General features: G+C 48.8%; 1 protein-coding gene and 1 long non-coding RNA gene across 2 annotated transcripts; one reads left to right on the top strand and one right to left on the bottom strand.

Moving 5' to 3' along the window:
• Window positions 1–786: 786 nt before the first annotated feature.
• LOC111150243 lies at window positions 787–5,151 on the bottom strand. The gene is made up of 2 exons (XR_002640793.1): window positions 5,097–5,151; window positions 787–2,362 (listed from the first exon to the last, which is right to left on the bottom strand). It is a non-coding gene; the product is annotated as an uncharacterized LOC111150243 (long non-coding RNA).
• A 10,000-nt stretch (window positions 5,152–15,151) lies between these two features.
• Window positions 15,152–20,965, top strand: LOC111149817 (retinoic acid receptor responder 3). Its single transcript, XM_022507106.1, has 4 exons — window positions 15,152–15,208; window positions 18,441–18,549; window positions 19,298–19,566; window positions 20,724–20,965. Exons 1-4 carry the CDS (start codon window positions 15,200–15,202, stop codon window positions 20,892–20,894), a joined length of 558 nt encoding a protein of 185 aa, XP_022362814.1. The 5' UTR covers window positions 15,152–15,199; the 3' UTR covers window positions 20,895–20,965.
• Window positions 20,966–21,825: the final 860 nt, after the last annotated feature.

The raw sequence follows: 21,825 nt of genomic DNA, 5'->3' as shown, positions 1-21,825 counted from the left end.
CGCAGGAGGGCCCAGTGCCTGGCCACATGCCTGGCCACGGTTCCCCCACTGTGATTCCTGGTATGTGGGGAACTATGTATACCGTCTTATTTTGTGTTTTCCACTTCCTGGGCTAGTTTCCCCCCATATTTTCAGCCTCCTTGCTTGCTGGGGGATTGATGAAATCTTTATCACCCTCCCCACTTTTTTTGCTGTTGTTAGAGTGGTTTGGAAGTTTGAAACTGCATTCTACACTTCTGGTGGTTTTATTAGTAATAAAAATCTTAAAAAAAAAAAAAAAGACAAACTGCAATTAAATTGGGTAGTAAGCCCCAGTTTAGGAACTCTAAGTGACACATTTTGGTTCCTTTTTAGCAACCTCAATAAACCCAACTTAAAAAAAGAAAAAAAGCCTAGTCCACAGGGGCGTCTGGTTGCTCACTCAGAAGAGCATACAGCTCTTGATCTTGGAGTCATGAGTTCGAGCCCCACATTGGATGTAGAGATTACTTAAATAAATAAAGACTTAGGGGCGCCTGGGTGGCTCAGTGGGTTAAAGCCTCTGCCTTCGGCTCGGGTCATGATCTCAGGGTCCTGGGATTGAGCCCCGCATTGGGCTCTCTGCTCAGCAGGGAGCCTGCTTCCTCCTCTCTCTCTCTGCCTGCTTCTCTGCCTACTTGTGATCTATGTCTGTCAAATAAATAAATAAAAAATCTTTAAAAAAAAAGACTTAAAACAAAAATTAGTCCGTGGAAGGTAATCATTGATGATAATCATTCAAAGTTCGTTCAATTAATTAATTCATGAAAGGATGAGAGAAAGAACCTTGCTTTCTTTACTTAAATATTAAAGACACTGGTAAAAATGAAGTTGAAGCTAAAATACATTCGAAAGCAATCTCCTGGGCTAAGACACGAACACTTTCAAAGTAAGATCAGCTACTTCCACCCATACCCTGACTGCATATTCCCGATGTCCAGGGAGTTCTTCAGACATGCTTGTTCCTGGTCCCTAGAGCGATGAAATCGGAATGTCTGGGTGTGGGCCCTGGGCCTCAGAATATTTTTAAGATCTCCCAGGAGAGTCTGACATGCAACCAGGATTGAGAATAACTATCTCAGGCCTTGAACACTCTGGAAATTTCCATACCCTTTGACAAATGAAATTTCTCCAGGAAAGAAGTCGCCTCATGCCGGGCCAGTGTAGCCCTCGGTAGGGACTAGTGACCAGACCGCTGAGAGCCAGGCTTGAGGGATGGGACCCAGGCTATGGGAGGGCGGGGTAGAGGGAAGGGAAAAGTAACAATGCCAGAGAAGGTGAGGACACCCAAAATTAGGGAGCCAAGACCCCAGTACATAGCAAGAGCAGGAGGGAGAGTGGAGAATGTGCCAGACTCAAGGAGACGGGATCTATGCTGATGAGTGTCAGGTAGGTTCTGGGACCTCTCTGAGCCACAGCTCCGTCCAGTATAGAATGGGGATGGTCCGTCATTGCTCTGATCACTCCACAGGGCTGTGAGGCTCACATGTGAGCAGCCCTGTCCGTTTTCCAGCACTTTCCCACACACTTCATGCCTGTAAAAACCCTGTGATGTAGACAGGATAAGAAGAAAGCCAGGCAGACTGGCCCAGTAACTTCTCAGAGATCATGGAGCTGGGCTGGGGGTGCCAGAGTCAGAACCAGCTCTTCCTGTCTCCTGGTCAGTGCGGGCTCTCGGGGCTCTCCAATGACTCTCCCCCGGAACGCGGCTCCCGAAGCATACAGCCTGAGCTCAAATCCCGCTGCCTCCGCGAGCTTAGACGTCATGGCTTTGGACAAATTCAGCGTGCTCACATGGAAAGGTACGGGCAGTCCCATCAATCCAGCAGGATGGCGGTGACTTTAGGAGTCACAAGCACTTAAAATGCCTCATACTGAGTTGGAAGTCCACGAATGGTGGCTGCTGGAAGTGTGAGAGATACTAATCTGCCCCCCCCCAAGGTTGCCAGCGCCCCTCCCCCGGCACGAGCAGAACCCTAGGAGTTGGCATCTCCCCTGTGAGGACACATCTCAGATCGGTGATGAAGTACTCACCATCACTTTCCAGACAGGTGGACGCCCTCCGTTCGAAGATCTTCTCCTTCACAGAACTGATGACCTTGTCCACACACGCCACAGCTGGTGCTGGTCATGGGGTTGTTGACCCGGTTGCTTTAGGATGTGAAGAACCTACTGGGAGTTGAAGACAGACACACTCTTGACTCTGGGAGGCATCGCTGTGGCACCAGGAGTCAGAAGCAGAACTCACAGATTCTGAAGGGCCCGGTGTCTCCATGGGGCCAGGCTGACGCTGTGTGGACCGTTTTGCAAACAAGTTCTGTTTGGGACCCACGCGAGGGCTTGCCTTAACAAACAAACAAACAAATGCAATTCAGTTGATGTACACCAAATCTCATCCTGTAGAGAATAAAGGTCCAGAATTTTCTATTTCCAAAGAATTCAAGGGGCTTAATAGGAAAGAACAAGTAGGCACTTGCTCATGCTTCTAAACCCAAGCGTTGATGTCTAAACAGAAAACATTTCCCCGTTTGCAGGGGCCACGCTCCCATCCCCCATGTGGTTGGCCCCGTGCTTACAGCCAGTCTGAAAAATCTCCAGCCGGTCTCGGGGTCTGGCGTCTGGCCTGCTCCATCGGCGCGTGGGGAGAACAGTGAGGTGTGAGCGCTTGTCGCATGAGGGATGCCTGGCCCCGCTGCCTCCCTTTGCACAGGTGCCAGACATTGGAGTCTGGGAAAAACAACCCACTCTCCCACCTCCGAGTTGTGGAAAAGGAAAAGTCGTGGAAAAGTCGGGAGTACACATTCATTCAGATGTGCGTTCACACGCACGTGCATGTGTGGCTGTGTTTCTGCACATATGTTGTCATGACAACGTATGTCCCAGCATCTTTCTGACCTATCCTAGCACCACAGCCGGCCAAGGCAACATTGGAGAGTCCATGCTGAGCCCCTTCCCTCCTTGCAGACTGACCACAAGCCAGCACCCGTCCTGCTTATGGTGTCCACGCCCACGTCAAGGCCCTCTCTTAGATCCTCTCCTGGCTTTGGGATGTCTTTCTTCTGTCTTGGCTGAGGTCCTAACAGCCAGCTCGGTCAAGGAGCGGGATCTTGTGGGCCACAGAGCTGTAGGCAGGGGGTGGACCTCTGCCAACCAGCCCTCCCATCTGCACAACCCGAGAAAGAAGCATTATCTCCCCTTGTTCAGAGGCAGGAACTGGGGTCCTGGAGGATGGTGATTTGTTCAAGGTCACTTGTGTGAAAAGGCTGAGCTGGGTCCCTCCTCTGCCCACATTTCCCACTAGTGGTCCCATGGCCCTGTCTTCCAGACCCCATTCCTTGATGTCAGTATTCGACCCAGGACACCCCAGCCGCAAGGATCAATGCCTTTTCTGTTCCTCTTCTTCTATGTTCCTGATCTGGACAGTGACATCCTACTCTCCAACCCCTCATTTCAGGCTTCCCAATCCCAAAAGAGAGCCATCCTAAGTCCACCATCTTCCTCAAACACCCCTTCCCTCCACCCCACCTCCACCCCTGCCACTTGTGTTCAGCCACAAAGTCCAGTCAATGCTAGCTCTAGAATTTTCTCCTGAATTCTCCTCCTCATCTCTTTCCCACCCTCTGACACAGTTCAGGGCAGCCCCTGTCCCTGCTTCCATGACCCCATAGCCTCTTGACAAGTTTCCCTGCCTCCTGTCCCTGCTACCCCACATCCAGTCTCCCCAAGACCCACTGTGGCCTTCTCAAGGGGCACATCTCATTATGACCTTCCCATGGCTTCAGGGCTCAGTGCACACACTTTGGGCAGCTCACAGGCTCTGCTGACCAGCCCTTCCTCATCCCTCCTCACCCTCCTCGCCCTCTGCCCCCAGGCTGACTGGCTTGCCCTTCACCTCAACACAGAGCTGGCTCCTGCCTCTGGTCTTCTGCATATCTGGCTGTCTGAGTCACAGTCACCTCCTCACCCCCTCCCTTCCTCTTCTCCCCCACATCAAGCATCCTTCTGAGCAGCTGCCCTCAGGGCCCCAGACTGCCTCAGCGGCCACTCTCTGGGCCCCCAGGTCCCTGGGACCTGTACCTCCCTCTGCATGGATCGTGTCCTGCTGGGATTCCCTGTGTCTATCTGCACCTCCCTCTGGGCTTTGAGCTCCCCTGGGGCAGGATCCTGTATGTTACCCCCACCCAACCCCCCCGGCTCCTTCCTCTCCAGGATCCAGTGAAGGGTCTGGCCTGGAATGGGGGGGCAGAGGGACTCTGCATGGAAAAGGGGCTGGAGGGTCCACGGGGCAGGGACATGGGGCCCAGCGACTCCCTTCTCTCAGCCGGGGCACATCAGGCCTGGGAGTGGTGAACACAAGACGTCAATTTACTTCATCTCTAAATACAGAAGGGCACAGCCAGGGCACTGTCACCAGGAGCCAAATTCGGAGCTTGTCCCCTATCTGGATGAGGACACAGGACAGTTCCCTTCCAGAGTTCCCTTCCAGACAGCCTTTCTTTTTCCAGGTTATAAGACAAAAGGAATTGTTCCATTTCCTGGAATAAATGTACAGACATATCTTGTGTCTTCCAGAGGTAAACCACAGAACAGAAACTGAGGCTTCCTGCTACTTCGATGACCCAATAGGTGGGACTGGTCCGGACCTCAGAGGAAGGACGGTAGAAGGAAGGGGAGCGACCGAGGTGCTGTTGGAGGAAGTGAGGAGCTCTAAACCCTGGGCAGGAGCAGAGGCAGGCAGAGTGGGGGTTAGTTCACCTCCCCAAGCCTTGCCGAATAGAGGCTTCTCTGTGAAGGGAGTGTGAGCAAGCTGGGCCCTAACGGCCCAGACAGACACAGCTTCTAGAACAAGACCCAGCTCCCTTCACGTATCACTCACCATGCCTCCCCATCCCTACAAGCCAGGCATGCGATGGAGCCGTGTGGACACAGACAGCACATAGCCCCTTGGCCAAGACCTCATAGACCCCCAGAGAAAGCAGGCTTTCTTATAATAATGGAATTTTCATATGAGTTTTCAAAATAGCAGCTGGTGCCCACTCTCCCCAAGACCAACAACGCAGACTGAGGGAGCCACTCACCGTAGATTTTCCTTTATAAGCAGGAGGACTCGGAGTAGACACCAGGGAGTGGAGGTTAAGCAAGTGTGACACCTGCTGCTTTCCTGCCCCGCCTTCCGGATGAACTCTGAGAATCTCACTTTCGGTTTCATGCTGCCCTGCTCAGAGTCAATCACTCACTAACCAAGCAGCGAACAAAACTCTGAAGCCTAAAAAGAGACCATGATGGACAATCACACAGGGATTCTTGACACACAGAAGTAGAAGAGAAATAGTGTCTCTGGGCAGCCACGCCTGACCCAGTCTTGAAGCCAGCACAACCTCCCTAACGCCCACCTGAGGATTTCATCAGCTTTGCAGTGCCAAAAAACAACCCCAGGAGCTCAGAGGCTTAGCACAACAACCACTTCCTTCTTCCCATAACCTGGGGGCTGGGGGTCAGCTGAGAATCTTCTGGGCTCTGCTGAGTTTGCATCCTGGTATCCCAGTGGAAGGAGCAGCCTCTAGCTGGGACATGTCTTGTGACAGAGGACACAAGAGCCGAAGAAGCCAAGCCTAACCATGCACTCTCGTTTAAAACTTCTGCTCAGAGGTGGGAATCGACATGTATGCTCCTTTGCTCCCCTTGGCCAAAGCAAATCCCATGACCAAGCCCGAAGTCAGTGAGGAACATGGACGAATCACACGATAATGGCAGGGAGGTGTCATCTTTATGGTGAGGGTGCATAACAGGGGATCCTGTCTACCACAAGGACATTCTTTCCACGGCCCTTCAGAAACTGAATTCCCAGGAGGTATTTGCCTAGAAGGAACTGGAGAGTGATGGGTGGAAGGCACCACATCCACAGCAAAAGCACAGATGGGATCTAGGTTAGGTTCTCTCGGGCACAAAGTATACACTGCATTCACTGGAACATCTTCAGCTAAAAGTAACAGAGTTAAACTACAACAGATTCAGCAGTGAGGAAATATTACTATCACTTGTATACCAAGAAGTCAAGAGATGGCGGGGCTTGTCAGAGGGCCCTTGATAACATCAAGCACACCCCCCACCCTCCTCCTGTCATCAATCACGTTCTTCTCGGTGTCTACAGTATCAGCCCTCATGGGGGCAAAATGGCTGCAGCAGCTCCATATGTCCCATTCTCACATGACTGTGTCCAAAGGCAGAACACAAGGTAATTTATCATGTGTCTCTTTTTACCAGGGAGCAAAATCTTTCCCAGAAACCTTTCAGACAGACTGGCTATTCGTAGTCATCATCACTCTCTGAGGCAGGGGCCCATTTTGGTTTCCCAGACCAATCAGGATTCTAGCCATGAGAAGACTGAGAAGTCAGCATATCAGTGGGTCTTTTTTTTTTTTTTTTTTAATTAGTATCCAGTCTGACACCATGTGTCTTCTGATTGGGACATTTAGCCCATTTACATCCAGGATAACTATTGAAAAATATGAATTTAGTGCCACTGTTTCACCTGTAAGGTGACTGTTACTGTATATTGCTTCTGTTCCTTTCTGGTCCATATTACTTTTAAGCTCTCTCTGCTTAGAGGACCCCTTTCAATATTTCTTGTAGGGATGTGTGGTGATTGCAAATTCTTTTAGTTTTTATTTGTCCTGGAAGCTTTTTATCTCCCCTTCTATTTTCAATGACAGCCAAGGTGGATAAAGTATTCTTAGCTGCATATTTTTCTCATTTGGTGCCCTGTATATATCATGCCAGCCCTTTCTGGCCTGCCAGGTCTCTGTGGATAGGTCTGTTGCCAATCTAGTGTTTCTGCCCTTGTAGGTTACAGACCTCTTTTTCCTGAACTGCTTTCAGGATTTTCTCTTTGTCTCTGAGATTTGTAAGTTTTACTATTAGATTGGTCAGAGTGTTGACCTATTTTTACTGATTTTGAGGGGGGGTTTCTGTGCCTTCTGGATTTTGATGCCTGTTTCCTTCCCCAAATTAAGGAAATTCTCCACTATAATTTGCTTCAATATACCTTCTGCCCCCCATCCCCCGCCTCTCTTCCTTCTTCTTAGGGATCCCAATTATTCTAATATTGTTTTGTCTTATGGTATCACTTATATCTCAAATTCTCCCCTCGTGGGGCGCCTGGGTGGCTCAGTGGGTTAAAGCCTCTGCCTTCGGCTCAGGTCATGATCCCGGGGTCCTGGGATCGAGCCCCGCATCAGGCTCTCTGCTCCGCAGGGAGCCTGCTTTCTCCCCTCTCTCTCTCTCTGCCTGCCTCTCTGCCTACTTGTGATCTCTCTCTCTGTGTCAAATAAAAAAAAAATTCGGGGCGCCTGGGTGGCTCAGCGGGTTAAGCCGCTGCCCTCGGCTTGGGTCATGATCTCAGGGTCCTGGGATCGAGCCCCGCATCGGGCTCTCTGCTCAGCAGAGAACCTGCTTCCTCCTCTCTCTCTGCCTGCCTCTCTGCCTGCTTGTGATCTCTCTCTGTCAAATAAATAAATAAAATATCTTAAAAAAAAAAAAAATTCTCCCCTCGTGATCCAGTAGTTATTTACCTCTCTTTTTCTCAGCTTCTTTATTCTCTATCATTTGGTCTTCTATATCTACTAATTCTTCTGCCTCATTTATCTTAGCAGTAAGAGCCCCCATTTTTTTATTGCACCTCATTAATAGCCTTTTTGATTTCAACTTGGTTAGATTTTATTTCTCTAGAAATGGAATCTCTGGTATCTTCTATGCTTTTTTTTTAAAGCCCATCCATTAATAATACAAGAATAGTAGGGGACTTTAACAGTCTTCTCACTGACATGAACAAATCATCTAAGCAAAAGATCAACAGCGAAATAAGGGCCTTAATTAACACACTGGACCACATGGACTTCATAAATATATTCAGAACATTCCATCCCAAAGCAACAGAATACACATTCTTCTCTAGTGCACAAGGAAACATTCTCCAGAATGGACCACATCTTGGGTCACAAATCAGATCTCAATTGGTACCAAAAGATTGGGATCATTACCTGCATATTTTCAGACTCAATCACAAGAGGAAAATTGGAAAGAATTCAAATATATGAAGGCTAAAGAGCATCCTACTAAAGAATTAATGGGTCAACCAGGAAGTTAAAGAAGAATTGAAAAAATTCAATGGAAACAAATGAAAATGAAAACATAACTGTTCAGAACATTTGGGATGCAGCAAAGGCTGTCCTAAGAGGAAAGGATATAGCAATATAAGCCTTTCTCAAGAAACAAGAAAGATATCAAATACACAACCTAACCTTAGAGCTAAAGGAGCTGGGAAAAGAACAGCAAATAAAACCTAAACCCAGGAGAAGAGAAATAATAAAGATTAGAGCAGAAATCAATGAAATAGAAACCAAAAGAACAGTAGAACAGATCAACAAAACCAGGAGGTGATTCTTTGAAAGAATTAATAAGATTGATAAACCCCTGGCCAGACTTCTCAAAAAGAAAAGAGAAAGGATGCAAATAAGTAAAATCATGATTGAAAGAAGAGAGATCACAACCAACACCAAAGAAATACAAACAATTATAAGAACATATTATGAGCAACAATGTGCCAACAAATTAGACAATCTGGAAGAAGTGGATGCATTTCTAGAGACGTGTAAACTACCAAAACTGAACCAGGAAGAAATAGAAAACCTGAACAGACCCATAATGAGCAAAGAAATTGAAGCAGTCATCAATTCTCCCAACAAACAAGACCCCAGGGCCAGATGGTTTCCCAGGGGAATTCTACCAAACATTTAAAGAAGAACTAATGGGTGCCTGGGTGGCTCAGTGGGTTAAGCCTCTGCCTTCAGCTCAGGTCATGATCTCAGGGTCCTGGGATCAAGCCCCACATTGGGCTCTCTACTTGGCGGGGAGCCTGCTTCCTCCTCTCTCCCTCTTTGCCTGCCTCTCTGCCTACTTGTGATATCTCTCTGTCAAATAAATAAATAAAATCTTAAAAAAAAATAAAGAAGAATTAATACCTATTCTGAAATTGTTCCAAAAAATAGAAATGGAAGGAAAACTTCCAAACTCATTTTATGAAGCCAACATTACCTTGATCCCCAAACCAGACAAAGACCCCATCAAAAAGGAGAATTACAGACTAATATCCTTGATGAACATGGATGCCAAAATTGTCACCAAGACACTGTCCAGTAGGATCCAACAGTACCTTAAAAGTATTATTCACCACCACCAAATGGGATTTATTCCTAAGCTGCAAGAGTGATTCAACATTTGCAAATCAATCAACATGATACATCACACTAATAAAAGAAAGGACAAGAACCATATGATCCTCTCAATTGACGCAGAAAGCATTTGACAAAGTACAGCATTCTTTCTTGATTAAAACTCTTCACAGTGTAGGGATAGAGGATACATACCTCAGTATCATAAAAGCCATCTATGAAAAACCCACAGGAAATATCATTTTCAATGGGGGAAAATTTAGAGCTTGTCCCCTAACGTCAGGAACATGGCAAAGATGTCCACTCTCTCTCACCACTGTTATTCAACATCGTACTAAAAGTCCTAGCCTCAGCAATCAGACAACAAAAAGAAATAAAATGCATCTGAATTGGCAAAAAAAGAAATCAAACTCTCACTCTTTGCAGAGGACATGATATATAATGTGGAAATCCCAAAAGACTCCACCCCAAAACTGCTAAAACTCATACAGGAATTCAGTAAATTGACAAGATATAAAATCAATGTACAGAAATCAGTTGCATTTCTATACATCAACAGCAAGACAGGAGAAAGAGAAATTAAGGAGTTGATCCCATTTACAATTACACCCAAACCCACAAGATATCTAGGAATAAATCTAACCAAAGAGGCAAAGAATCTGTACTCAGAAAACTACAGAATATTCATGAAAAATTGAGGAAGACACAAAGAAATAGAAAAACATCCTATGTTCATGGTTTGGAAGAACAAGTATTGTGAAAATGTCTGTGATACCTAGAGGAATCTACACATTTAATACAATTTCTATCAAAATACCATCAACTTTTTTCAAAGAAATGGAAACAATAATCCTAAAATTTGTATGGAACCAGAAAAAAACCTGAATAGCCAGAGGAATGTTGAAACAGAAAAGCAAAGCTGGTGGCATCACAACTCTGGACTTCAAGCTGTATTACAAAGCTGTAATCATCAAGACAGTCTGGTACTGGCACAAAAACAGACACATAGACCAATGGAACAGAAATAGAGAACCCACAAATGGACCCTCAACTCTATGGTCATCTAATCTTCGACAAAGCAGGAAAGAATGTCCAAAGGAAAAAAAAAAAGACATTCTCTTCAACAAATGGTGTTGGGAAAATTGGACAGCCACAAGCAGAAGGAAACAACCATTCCTTACACCACACACAAAAATAGACTCAAAGTGGACGAAAGACTTAAATGTGGGACAGGAAACCATCAAAATCCTTGAGGAGAACATGGTCAGCAACCTCTTCGATCTCAGCCACAGCAACTTCTTTCTAGAAGCATCACCAAAGACAAGGGAAGCAAGGGTAAAAATGAACTATTGGGACTTCATCAAGATGAAAAGCTTTTGCATAGCCAAGGAAATAGTCAACAAAACCAAAAGACAACTGACAGAATGAGAAAAGATATTTGCAAATGACATATCATATAAAGGGCTAGTATCCAAAAATCTATAAAGAACTTATCAAACTCAACACCCAAAGAACAAATAATCCAATCAAGAAATGGGCAGAAGACATGAACAGACACTTCTGCAAAGAAGACATCCAAATGGCCAGCAGAGACATGAAAAAGTGCTCCACATAACTTGGTGTTATGTGAATATGGTGCAATTCAAAACCACAGTGAGATACCACCTTAGACCAATCAGAATGGCTAAAATGAACAAGTCAGGAAAAAACAGATGTTGGCAAGAATGCAGAGAAAGGGGAACCCTCCTACAATGTTGGGAATGCAAGCTGGTGCAGCCACTCTGGAAAAAAATATGGAGGCTCCTCAAAAAGTTGAAAATAGAACTACCCTATGACCCAGATACAAAGATACAAAATAGTATCTTTGTATTTACACCAAATATACAAAGATAGTGATCCGAAAGGACATGTGCACCCCAAAGTTCGTAGCAGCAATGTCCACAAAAGGCAAACTATGGAAAGAGCCCAGATGCCTATTGACAGATGAATGGATAAATAAGATGTGGTCTATATATACAATGGAATATTACGCAGCCATGAAAAGATGAAATCTTGCCATTTGCAATGACATGGGTGGAACTAGAGGGTATTATGCTAAGCGAAATAAGTCAGTCAGAGAAAGACAATTATCATATGATTTCATTGATACTTGGAATTCGAGAAATAAGGCAGAAGAGGGTCACAGGGGAAGAGGAGAAAAAATGAAACAAGACTAAACCAGAGAGGGAGACAAACCATAAGAGGCTCTTAATCTCAGGAAACAAAGGTTGCTGCTGGAGTGGAGGGGGTGGTGCAAGGGATGAGTGGCTGGGTGATGGACACTGGGGAGGGTATGTGCTATGGTGAGTTCTGTGAATTGTGTAAGACTGATGAATCACAGACCTGTATCCCTGAAACAAATAATACATTTTATGTTAGTAAAAATTAAAAAATTAAAATTAAAAAAATTAAAAGTGCAAAAAACAGGTAAAAGAAGAGGAAGAAGAAGAAGGTGGAAGAAGAAGAAGAAGAGGAGGAGGAGGAGGAGTACTGGGAGGTGCAAGTAGGTGACTATTTGAGGAAAAATGGTGTGGGCCAGGGCTCTATACAAAAAAAGTATTCAGTGGAAGAGTATTTATAGGCAATAACTATATTCAAACCAATCAGATGAGTTCCTCTGGAATTCAGGCCAAGCAAGTCTGAATATGGTGCAGCCCTGTGCGCCATGGGAGCCTCTCATTTGTCTTCTCCTAAGGGACTGTTCTTTCCTTGTATCTGTTCTTTGCTGACCCAGTGTGGATTTTTCATGCTCTCTTTTGGTTCCCCCGCCCCAAAGCGAGGTCTGGAAAGTGCCATTTCATAGCAGTTTATAGACAAGGAGCTACTGGAACCTGGTACTCCCCCAAATTCTCTTGAGTGTACTCTCCACATGTTGATAGTCCCAACATTGTGGATCCTGCTTCCCAATTTAGAATTTAAAAACTGACCTTCCTCCCTAAGTGCAAAGAGGGATTTAAGTTCTGTTGGCACACGCATCCACAGGGGTCTTGGTGTGCAGTGAATCATACTGGGGAAACCGCTAGGTCCCCAACATTTCTTTCACGGGTGCAATATTGCTTTTGGCTTCCTTCCAGTTGCTTTCTTTTGCCTCTTTCTGCATAAGAAAGGATCAAAGGATCAAAGACAATATAAGGGGCTCTAACAACTGTTGCTACATCCCTTCCAACTACACCTTGGGGAATAAGTGAAAAAACACAGGATATCCAGGCATTTCCTTAGCTTTAAGCCAGTTTTTTTTTTTTTTTTTTTTTAAATCTCTGAAAATTCTAGACATGTTCCTCTCCAGTCACAGTTTCCTGATACCTGCCATGGATCCCTAGGGATAAAATCGGGAGGAAAATGTACAGAACATACTTGTGATGTTTTCATAGGGCTTTTCTTCAAAGTAAGTCGGTGTCTGCTGTCCTGGAGGAGATCTGGGTCTGTGATCCAACTCAGGTCTGGCTATTGAGTAAGACGCCATAATTCTGCATCAGGCTTCTGAGACCAGACATAAAGGATTCTCAGCTGTGCAACTCCAGTAAGAATGAGTTGACTCCTCAACTGTTTTCTGTTCTAGGGACTGACTGACCACATCCCTGCCACCGAAGATGCCTGTGGGCAAACAATTTTTATTCATACTCCAACGTTTTTGTGCCTCAGGGAACCTTGTCTCTCGTGTTTAAATGTTCTTGCTTTGGGATCGCATCACCCCTATTGAAATCAGGAGTCTGTTTCCATGGACACACCTCTCACTTATGTTGCTTGCTTGCAAAGTAGAGCCTCTCCTGTGCTTTTTAAGTGACACATGCCTTGGGCCAGAGTCCCGCTCCAGATGGGGAGCCACAAGAGGAACAGCTCAGGGGGTCAGACCTCAGCTGCAAATCCAGGATCTGCAGAGGGGCTCCTGCCGCCCCGTGAACAGCTTGGACCTTGGACCTGGAGCCAGAGGATGACGTTAGTAGAGGGAGTGCCCTTCCTGGGCCCCCCGAGCATAAGCTCATTCTGATGGGGGTCCTGCTCACAGCAACAAGCCTGCTGCATTCTCTGCCAGCCGCTAAGCCAACTGCCCCCGCTTCTCCTGCCAGACCCTGTGGGAAACCACCGTGATTGTCTGAAAACCAGCTGCAGCCTCTTTGTAGCCTTATAATAAAGCCGTTATGACAGTGGATGGGAAGCAGGTAAGTGCATCTTATGTGTTGGTGACCCAGCCAGGGGCCATCTCCCCGTCCCACCCCCATGACACACATGGTCGCTGGCCTTCTCCCAGGCTCACAGAGCCTTGCTGTTCACGGGGCAGCAGAAGCCCCTCTGCAGATCCAGGTGATGGACTGGGAGCGGTCTGAGACTGCCAAGGAAGGCCTCGACTGGTTTCGGAGAAGAAAGGTGACCCAGTTCCAGGCAGTGAAGGGCGGGAATGAGACAGTCAGGGGTGATGGGAAAGCTGTAACTCCCAGGAACCCAGAGGCACGTGATAGGTGATGGAGTCGGTTGGACGTTGGACTCTTGGTTGTAGCTCAGCTCCTGACCTCAGGGTTATGGTCTCGAGTCCTGCGTCTGGCTCCAAGCTCAGCACAGAGCTGGCTTCGAAGTCTGTCTCCCTCTCCTACTGCCTCTCACCTGATGGTCACACGAACACATGCGCTCTCTCAAGATCAAACAAATAAATAAATCTTTTTTAAAAAGAGAGAGAGAGAGAGACAAGTGATGAGAAACATCTCCCTTCACTGCCTTTGGACACTGCCAGGTCAACACATGCCCCTCGCGTCTGTTGCAGCCTCAGCAGACCAAGGCGGCCGGCCTCCAGGTAGCTTGGGACCGTAGTAGGACTAACTCCATCTTGAATTCACTTTGCTTTGAATGTTTCTCCCTCCCTTGTTACTCCACAGTAGACCCATTCGTACGCTGTAAGCGCACTGGGGGAACTCGCTGACCTTGGGGTAAACCCGAATGGGGGAACTAGCTGACCTCTAGATTTTAATGAGAACACTGAAGTAAGACCAGACACATTGCACAAAATAAACTAACCAGCACACTCTTTCACGTCACTCCCTAAACCTTCATTACTATGAGCTTGCAGTAATCGGTTCTGTTTAGAGTTTCTTAGGGAACTTGAAGAGCCTGGCCCAGGTTTATTGAAGACATTTGACCGATGGCTCAAGGCCTGGGGAAGCTTTGGCAGGTCTCTTTTTCATTCCTCTTCTCCTTTAGAAGACCTGCCTGCATGGAGATGGGAGGATGAATTTGGGGGACATCAGTATGCCATCTTCTCTCTTAGCTAGCTTTCTTTTTTTTTTTTTTTTAAGATTTTATTTATTTATTTGACAGAGAGAAATCACAAGTAGGCAGAGAGGCAGGCAGAGAGAGAGGAGGAAGCAGGCTCCCCGCTGAGCAGAAAGCCCGATGCGGGGCTTGAACCCAGGACCTGGGATCATGACCCGAGCCGAAGGCAGTGGCTCAACCCACTGAGCCACCCAGGCGCCCCTTAGCTAGCTTTCTTAACAAAAATCGTTTTCCATGCCCCAACACTTGGTCTCTCTCCATTTACTGGCGTGTCCTACAGTGAGCAGATCGGACCTGGGTTCAAGGACAAGCCACAGTGATTCCATCTTCTGAGGTGGGTAATCACTGGCCCTTCCATATAGAACAAATGTTTACTCTCCTTAAAAAAAAAAAAAAAAAAAAAGAAGTTTATGGTGGCTTCTGAGTGAATCTGCTGGGTATGTGTCTGACTCTTGGCCTCAAATCAGGTCTGGATCTCAGGGTCAGCAATGTGAGTCCTGCTTTGGGCTCCAAGCTAGGTATGAGCCTACTTTCAAGAAAACAGATTCCTATGCAGTACTTTTTAAAGAGTATCAAAAGGAAAGTGAAAGCAAAACTCTCAATGTTGCTATAAAAGTGGGTCCACACCCAGCTGACTAGCAGACGCTACCATGGCTGAGGTAAGCCTCCTGGAACTTTCTATCTGTGGCTCTCCAGCAGTAGGGCAGCCCCTTCCTCTAAGGGACTGAGTCTGGGTTCCTGGTCTTGGCACACTGAACTCCAGAGTTTGGAAAGGCTTTAGAAAGATGTTATGGAAAAGTCTTAGTTGTTTCAAAGTCCCTTTACCTGCAGGACAGTGAGGGCTTTGGGCCCAGTGAGCCTCCCCCATCCTTTGGCTCAGCACAGGGCCCAGGGGCTCCTGGGGAAGGAGCTGTGGTGGGCTGGGGGATTTGCTCACCTGAGCTGGGAAGCACCTGGTGTGTGGGCTGGGGGTGGGGGGTGTTCCAGGACTTGGGAAGTGAGGAGATCCCCAATATGCTTATCTCCCTCATGGGGGCTGGAGTTCAGTGCCTGCCCAGCTCTATCTTCCCCCCTTCCTCTCCCCTCCTTGGCATCTGTCCTGCCTCCGTAGGTATGCTGCAATTCCAGCTTTCTGACTCCGGACCTCCCTTTCTTTTTTTTTTTTTTAAAGATTTTATTTATTTATTTGACAGAGAGAGAGGGGGGAGATACAGGGCTACAGGCAGAGAGAGAGGGAAAAGCAGGCTTTCTGCTAAGCAGGGAGCCCAACACGGGGCTCGATCCCAGGACTCTGGGATCAGACCTGAGCCTAAGACAGACTCTTGACTGAGCCACCCAGGTGCCCCAACTGATCTCCCATCCTGTCAGCCCTGATGTGCAGATCTACACAGGTCTAGGCAGGGGCAGGCCAGCTTGGTGTGCCCTGAAGGGGAAAGAGTTAAACTCAGGCAATTCCAGGAAATGAGGCCGTTCTCAGAAGAAGCAGCCCAGTCTGCACTCAGCTGATCATGGGGGTGGGCCAAGGGCTGGGCTGTTGTCAAAACAAATCTGGACCTTTGTTGCCCCGGCAACCTCTCCTTCTCCAGGCCGCTGGGTTGACCATTGAACTGCCAGCAGCTACTGTGCAGGCAGTCTGGGCCTGACCTTGGTTAGACATGGAATCTCAGAGTGAAAAACCCCCTTTTGATTCCAATATGGGAACCATCCCTGGGCCTGCTGTGCCCTAGCTGAGAGAGGGGAGGAGCAGGGCCCCATGTCCCTGCCCAGCGGACCCTCCAGCCCCTTTTCCATGCAGAGTCCCTCTGCCCCCCCATTCCAGGCCAGACCCTTCACTGGATCCCGGGGGGCAACATACAGGATCCTGCCCCAGGGAGCTCAAAGCCCAGAGGGAGGTGCAGACAGACACAGGGAATCCCAGCAGGACACAATCCATGCAGAAGGAGGTACAGGTCCCAGGGACCTGGGGGCCCAGAGAGTGGCCGCTGAGGCAGTCTGGGGCCCTGAGGGCAGCTGCTCAGAAGGATGCCTGATGTGGGGAAAAAGAGGAAGGGAGGGGGTGAGGAGGTGACTGTGACTCAGACAGCCGGATATGCAGAAGACCAGAGGCAGGAGCCAGCTCTGTGTTGAGGTGAAGGGCAAGCCAGTCAGCCTGGGGGCAGAGGGCGGGGAGGGTGAGGAGGGATGAGCTGCCCAAAGTGAGCCCTGAGGCCATGGGAAGGTCAGAGTGAGATGTGCCCCTTGAGAAGGCCACAGTGGGTCTTGGGGAGACTGGATGTGGGGTAGCGGGGACAGGAGGCCAGGGTGGGCATAGGGGGTACAGTCAAGAAGCTGTAGAGTTGAGGGACTGGCTGGCTAAGTCAGAAGAGCATGTGACTCTTTATCTCAGGGTCGTGAGTTGAACCCAGCTCTGTGTCGGGTGTGGTGATTACTAGAATGAATAAAATTAAAAAAAATAATACTCAGGCTGTGAGGTTTTAGAGGCAGGCCCAGAGACTGTCCTGATGAGTTCAGAGGGTGGGAAGTGGACCAGGACATGAATTCAGGAGAAGCCCCCAGGGTTAGCTTTGGTAGTTGGATAATGGCGTGACAAAGAGGACTGAGGAAAGCTGACCCCGGGTCCCTGATTAGGTGGCCTGGAATGAGGGACAGAGGGGTGTGGTTTGCTGAGAGCAGGCACAGAAGGGAGAGAAACTGAAACATTCTCCAAGCTGATGCTGTGGAAGCCTGGGAGCTGGTGGGGGGTGGGGAGCACGGGCACTGAGGAGCAGGAAAGAGGTGTGGATGGGGAGGGAGGCATGGGCAAATCAGGGGAAGAAGAGGCAGCTCAGCACTGCCCAGCTGAGTGTTCTGGGCCAAGCCCCTGTCTCTCTGATCCTCAGTGGCCCACCTGAGCAGTGGGGTGATGCTTCCTTCCCCCAGGACTGCAGAAAAAGGGCCAGAAGTTGGCCAGCCCTACAGATCCTCAGGTCCCCTCAGGATGCTGTCAGCTTGTGTCCCTTGGGTTGGCATCTCCAAGGGCTGGTGTCCTGGGGCTGGAGGGGACAGAATCTGAGGAGAGCAAGTGCCTGGTGCAGCCATGGCCACTGAGGGCCAAGAGGTGTGGGGAGGACTTGCAGAGGGTAAAGAAGCTGCTGACTCACCTCCCCGGCTTCTGGGGAGGAGTCTGGGGCTCCCAGGCTCGGAAGGGGTTTTCACACAGATGGTCATGTCCGCACACACGGGGACAGGTGTACAATGTACCTGCACATGCACGCTCACAGCCTTGGTGTGCACACAAGTACACCCAGCACACACATGCATACCAGACATACACACACACACACACACACAGATGCGCCCATGAGTACGCCCAACACACACATGCAAACCCAACATACACACACACACTAGTGTGTGCATGACAATGCCCAACACACACACACAAAAATCCCCTTACAACACAAAAGATGTGCACGTGAGTGTACCCCACATACACACACATCCCAACATATACAGCACACGCTGATATGCAGGTACATGGAACACAACACAGAGAACACACAAGCACCACATGTACATATACACATGTGTGCTCCCCCACATGCATGCCATACAACGCGAGCATGCACACACACGCATACATCATAATATGCACGCACTAAATCAATCTCCACTCTCCTATTCCACAAGGACATTTTATTCCAGGCTTCCAGCACCCAGTTGTGTGGAACTCCTGAACATGACGGCAGGATCAGGACCCCACAGGGCCCAGGAGTTCCCTCCCACACCAGGCTCCCACCAAGTGGTGAGCATCACCCAGTGGGGTCCCCAGGCCAAGCTGCAGGGCCCCAGCTGGGCTGTCTACTGTTCCCTGGAAGGCTGCTTACACCACCTTGGGTTTTTGTGTTACAGTTTGGTCAGGAACCCAAACCTGGAGACCTGATTGAGATTTTCCGCTTTGGCTACGAGCACTGGGCCATTTATGTGGGAAACGGTTATGTGATCCACCTGGCTCCTCCAAGTAAGAGCTCTTGGAAATATTATTTTCAAAATATTTGTTATTATGATGAGAATAATTGGAAGAAAGAGCTGAGCAAGGGAAACCTGAGTTGGTTTCTCTCTGACCTTACAGATCTTACGTCCATATCCCACTAGGTAATCAAGTGGGGTGCCATAGGTCTGGGGGCAGGGAAGACAAGTGAAATGCACATTCCAAGGAGGGGGAGGGGATGTGGAGCTTCTGATCGCTGGGGTCCAGCTCATGGGTCACTGGTGGTCACACTGTCTGGATGACCTCCCCCAACATCAATATTTTGATGATCAAATGGAGATAATATTTACTTCAAAACTTATAGGTGATGAAGTCATATATGGAAAGTAAAGTGTATGATCACATAAACTGGATCTCTTTCTGAAACATATGAGGGCACAAAATTAAACAAAGAGTAAATATTTGATGATCACAGCTTAAAATGACAAAATCTTTGAACAACCTTGGTGTTCAATAATAGGGCTTGATCAGATAGACAATTTATACCCATATAACGGAATACAGTGACATCGGCATCAGTAATCATGACATTCACCAACTTGAAAAAATATTCACAGCTTGTTCCATAAAAAGAACAAAATCTCTGAATGCTCTGATCACATTTGTGAAACAACAAATAGCAAGACCTCTATAGTGTACTCCCTTGGTCCTCCTTCTCCCTCCCTGTCCCACCTTCCCCTGCAGCACCTGATGACCATGGTGGTGTCTCTGATTCCAGGTGAGTACCCAGGGGCCGGCTCCAGCAGCATCTTCTCCGTTCTGAGCAGCAAGGCGGAGGTGAAATGGGAGAGCCTGAAGGATGTGGTGGGGGACTGCCGCTATAGGGTCAACAACCTCTTGGACGACAAGTACAGACCACTACCTGTGAACCACATCATTTACTCTGCGAAGGCAAAGGTTGGTCAGGAGATGGAATACAGTCTTGTGTGGAAGAACTGTGAGCACTTTGTCACCAACCTGAGATATGGTGAGGCCGAGAGCAGGCAGGTAAGGCCCTCTTTGAGACAATCCCACCCCTTCCTGGAGGTCTCATTGGGTTGGGGTGACCATCTTCTCAGCCAGAGGGGAGAATCACCATGAACCACTGGCTGGGAGTCAGGATGTCTGAGTTCAAATATTCAATCAGCTTTGATCCACCGGGGGGAGAGTGTCTGTGGACAGGAAATTCCCTCCCTGGGCCTCAGTTTCCCCATGTGCAGAAGGAGAAGTTGGATGGAGGACCTCTGGAGGCCTGCCAGTCTGCCTTCTAGGATCCTTCACCTCTAGGATCCACCTTAAAGGCAGCTCTTGATGCCCCCAAAGGATGTCAGGAAGAGTGTGGGCCAAGTCAACATCAGGACAGGTCTCCTAAGGCCCCAGAGAACACTCAGGTGAAGGATGCTCAAGGCCCATGGGCTTCTGTACAAGCTCAAGGTTTCATTTATGGAAAGTCTGGGGCACAGTTTCCATCCCCACCCCTTCTGGCTTCCACGTTTGTTTTTTGCAAAACACAGCTAATAAGTGGCAGAGGCAGGATTCCAACCCCAGCTGTCCTTCTCTAGAGTCTCTCGCTCCCTACCGCCCAGCTGCAGAAACCGCATGGTCAATAATGTCAAGTAGAGCCTCACTCCTACTCCTAGTTGGGTCATTTCTTTGAGAACTTGTAAAGAGCACTCCTGTGCCTGGCAGAACCGGGTGTGGGGGAGGCAGCGAGGAACAAGACAAGTGACACATGAGAGATCCTTGCTTCCCGGGGGGCACAGGTGTGATATGGTAAGTCCTCGAGAGCCGTTCCTGCACCGCCTCCCAATGGCCACAAGGGCTGCCTGACGGCCGCCAGGAGCTCAGCCATCCCCGCCTTCATCTCCCCGTCCTTTGCACAACCACCCTCTGGGGATTTAGGGGCTTAAAATATCCACAGAGTAGGTCGAGTTGGCCTTGGTTCCGTGCACAGCCCTGGCCAGCGGCCTCCACCCAGGGGTTCTTTCCCCATCCAGCCCTTTTCAGCCCTTTTCTCCCCATTTCCCTGCCAGTATGTGTTGACTCCTGAGTTGTCAGGTGGGCCAAGGGGCACGTGAGTCTCCTGGAACTGAGTGTTCTTGTTGAACGGGCAGCCCATCCTCGGATCCCCGACAGAGTGTGACCTCCCCTCCTCTCTCTTGCAGGTCAGAGATGCAGCTACGATAATTTCCGTCGGGGGAGCAGCCGTTGCAGCCCTTGCTGCCTTGGCATTCATGGCATCACGAAACAGGAAGCAGAAGCAAAAAGTTGAAGGTCCTGACCCATCGGCGGGGACGTTATCCACTGAGCGGGTCTGGTTGTGCCAGAGGTTTTGAAGTTGGGTTTGTGGGTTTCATTCTGTTTTAGAGTGAGGCTTATTTTTACAGAATAAAATAAAGCCCAGCAAGGAAGCACTTTACTGGAGAAAACGCAGCAGGAACTGGCTGGCGTCAAGTCTGTTGGGGGTGCAGCGGGGCTCGGGGCCTGGCCACGCCAGCGGGCGCCCTGGGCCTTGGGCGCTATTCTCTCCCTTTGTCTCTGGGGCTGTGTCCTTTGTCTTGCAGGAGTCAGCCCAGCTCTGGCTGTTTCAGGTCTGGGGTAATTCTGGTAATTCTGGTTGTGGGGAGACAAGGGAGCAGCAAGGGAGCCCCACAGCCCTGACTGATGGGCCAGAACAGGACCCATCAGACAGCTAGGACCCTCGGCCTGGAACTAGAGCCAGCTCGGCTTCTCGGACTCTGCAGCTGGATCTGTGGGTGTTTGGCGGAGTCAAAAACAAACCAAAGCCAACGTCTGCCATGAGGAAGTCAGTAGAGGCTCTTGCTGATCTTGTGAAATCCTCTCCTATCTCCCTCTGCTCTCCACACCTGGAATCTGGGGTTACATATAGGAGGTTAGGGTGAGGGGCAGTATCCTACTTTGGGAGGCTACCACAAGGTCTTACAAGCAGTGGGGCACAAAATCAGAACCTTTAGAAGTCTGTTCTGGGACAGATGTCCCTGGCTGAAAGCCACTCAGTTGGCAAAACAGGGTGGAATCCCAGGTGGTCTCAGGATGCCCGGGGTCACAGAAAGAATGGGGGTGCCCGAGTGCAGCAGAGTTCCTGGCCATCTGAGCAGAGAAGCCATCTGCAGACAGTGGAACTCCGCACTGTTTTTTTGCTCCGGGTTGCTAGAAGTCATCAACAGGGTCAGGGGACTACTTTCCCAGCAGGGGCCCGGCAAGCTGCAGAAACATGGGGAGACTCCCCTCCCTCCCCCTGGAGGA

The sequence above is a fragment of the Enhydra lutris genome, unplaced genomic scaffold, assembly GCF_002288905.1.
Source record: "Enhydra lutris kenyoni isolate GAN:26980312 unplaced genomic scaffold, ASM228890v2 scaffoldscaffold22, whole genome shotgun sequence".
In the NCBI taxonomy this organism is placed as follows: domain Eukaryota; kingdom Metazoa; phylum Chordata; class Mammalia; order Carnivora; family Mustelidae; genus Enhydra; species Enhydra lutris.
This window is presented reverse-complemented; position numbering and strand designations above follow the sequence as displayed.

What these genes read in the sequence shown, in the direction of transcription:
- LOC111149817 (XM_022507106.1), top strand. An exon ending in GATCCACCTGGCTCCTCCAA is followed by an intron (nt 18,550 to 19,297) that starts GTAAGAGCTCTT and finishes CTCTGATTCCAG; the next exon opens with GTGAGTACCCAGGGGCCGGC. An exon ending in GTGAGGCCGAGAGCAGGCAG is followed by an intron (nt 19,567 to 20,723) that starts GTAAGGCCCTCT and finishes TCTCTCTTGCAG; the next exon opens with GTCAGAGATGCAGCTACGAT.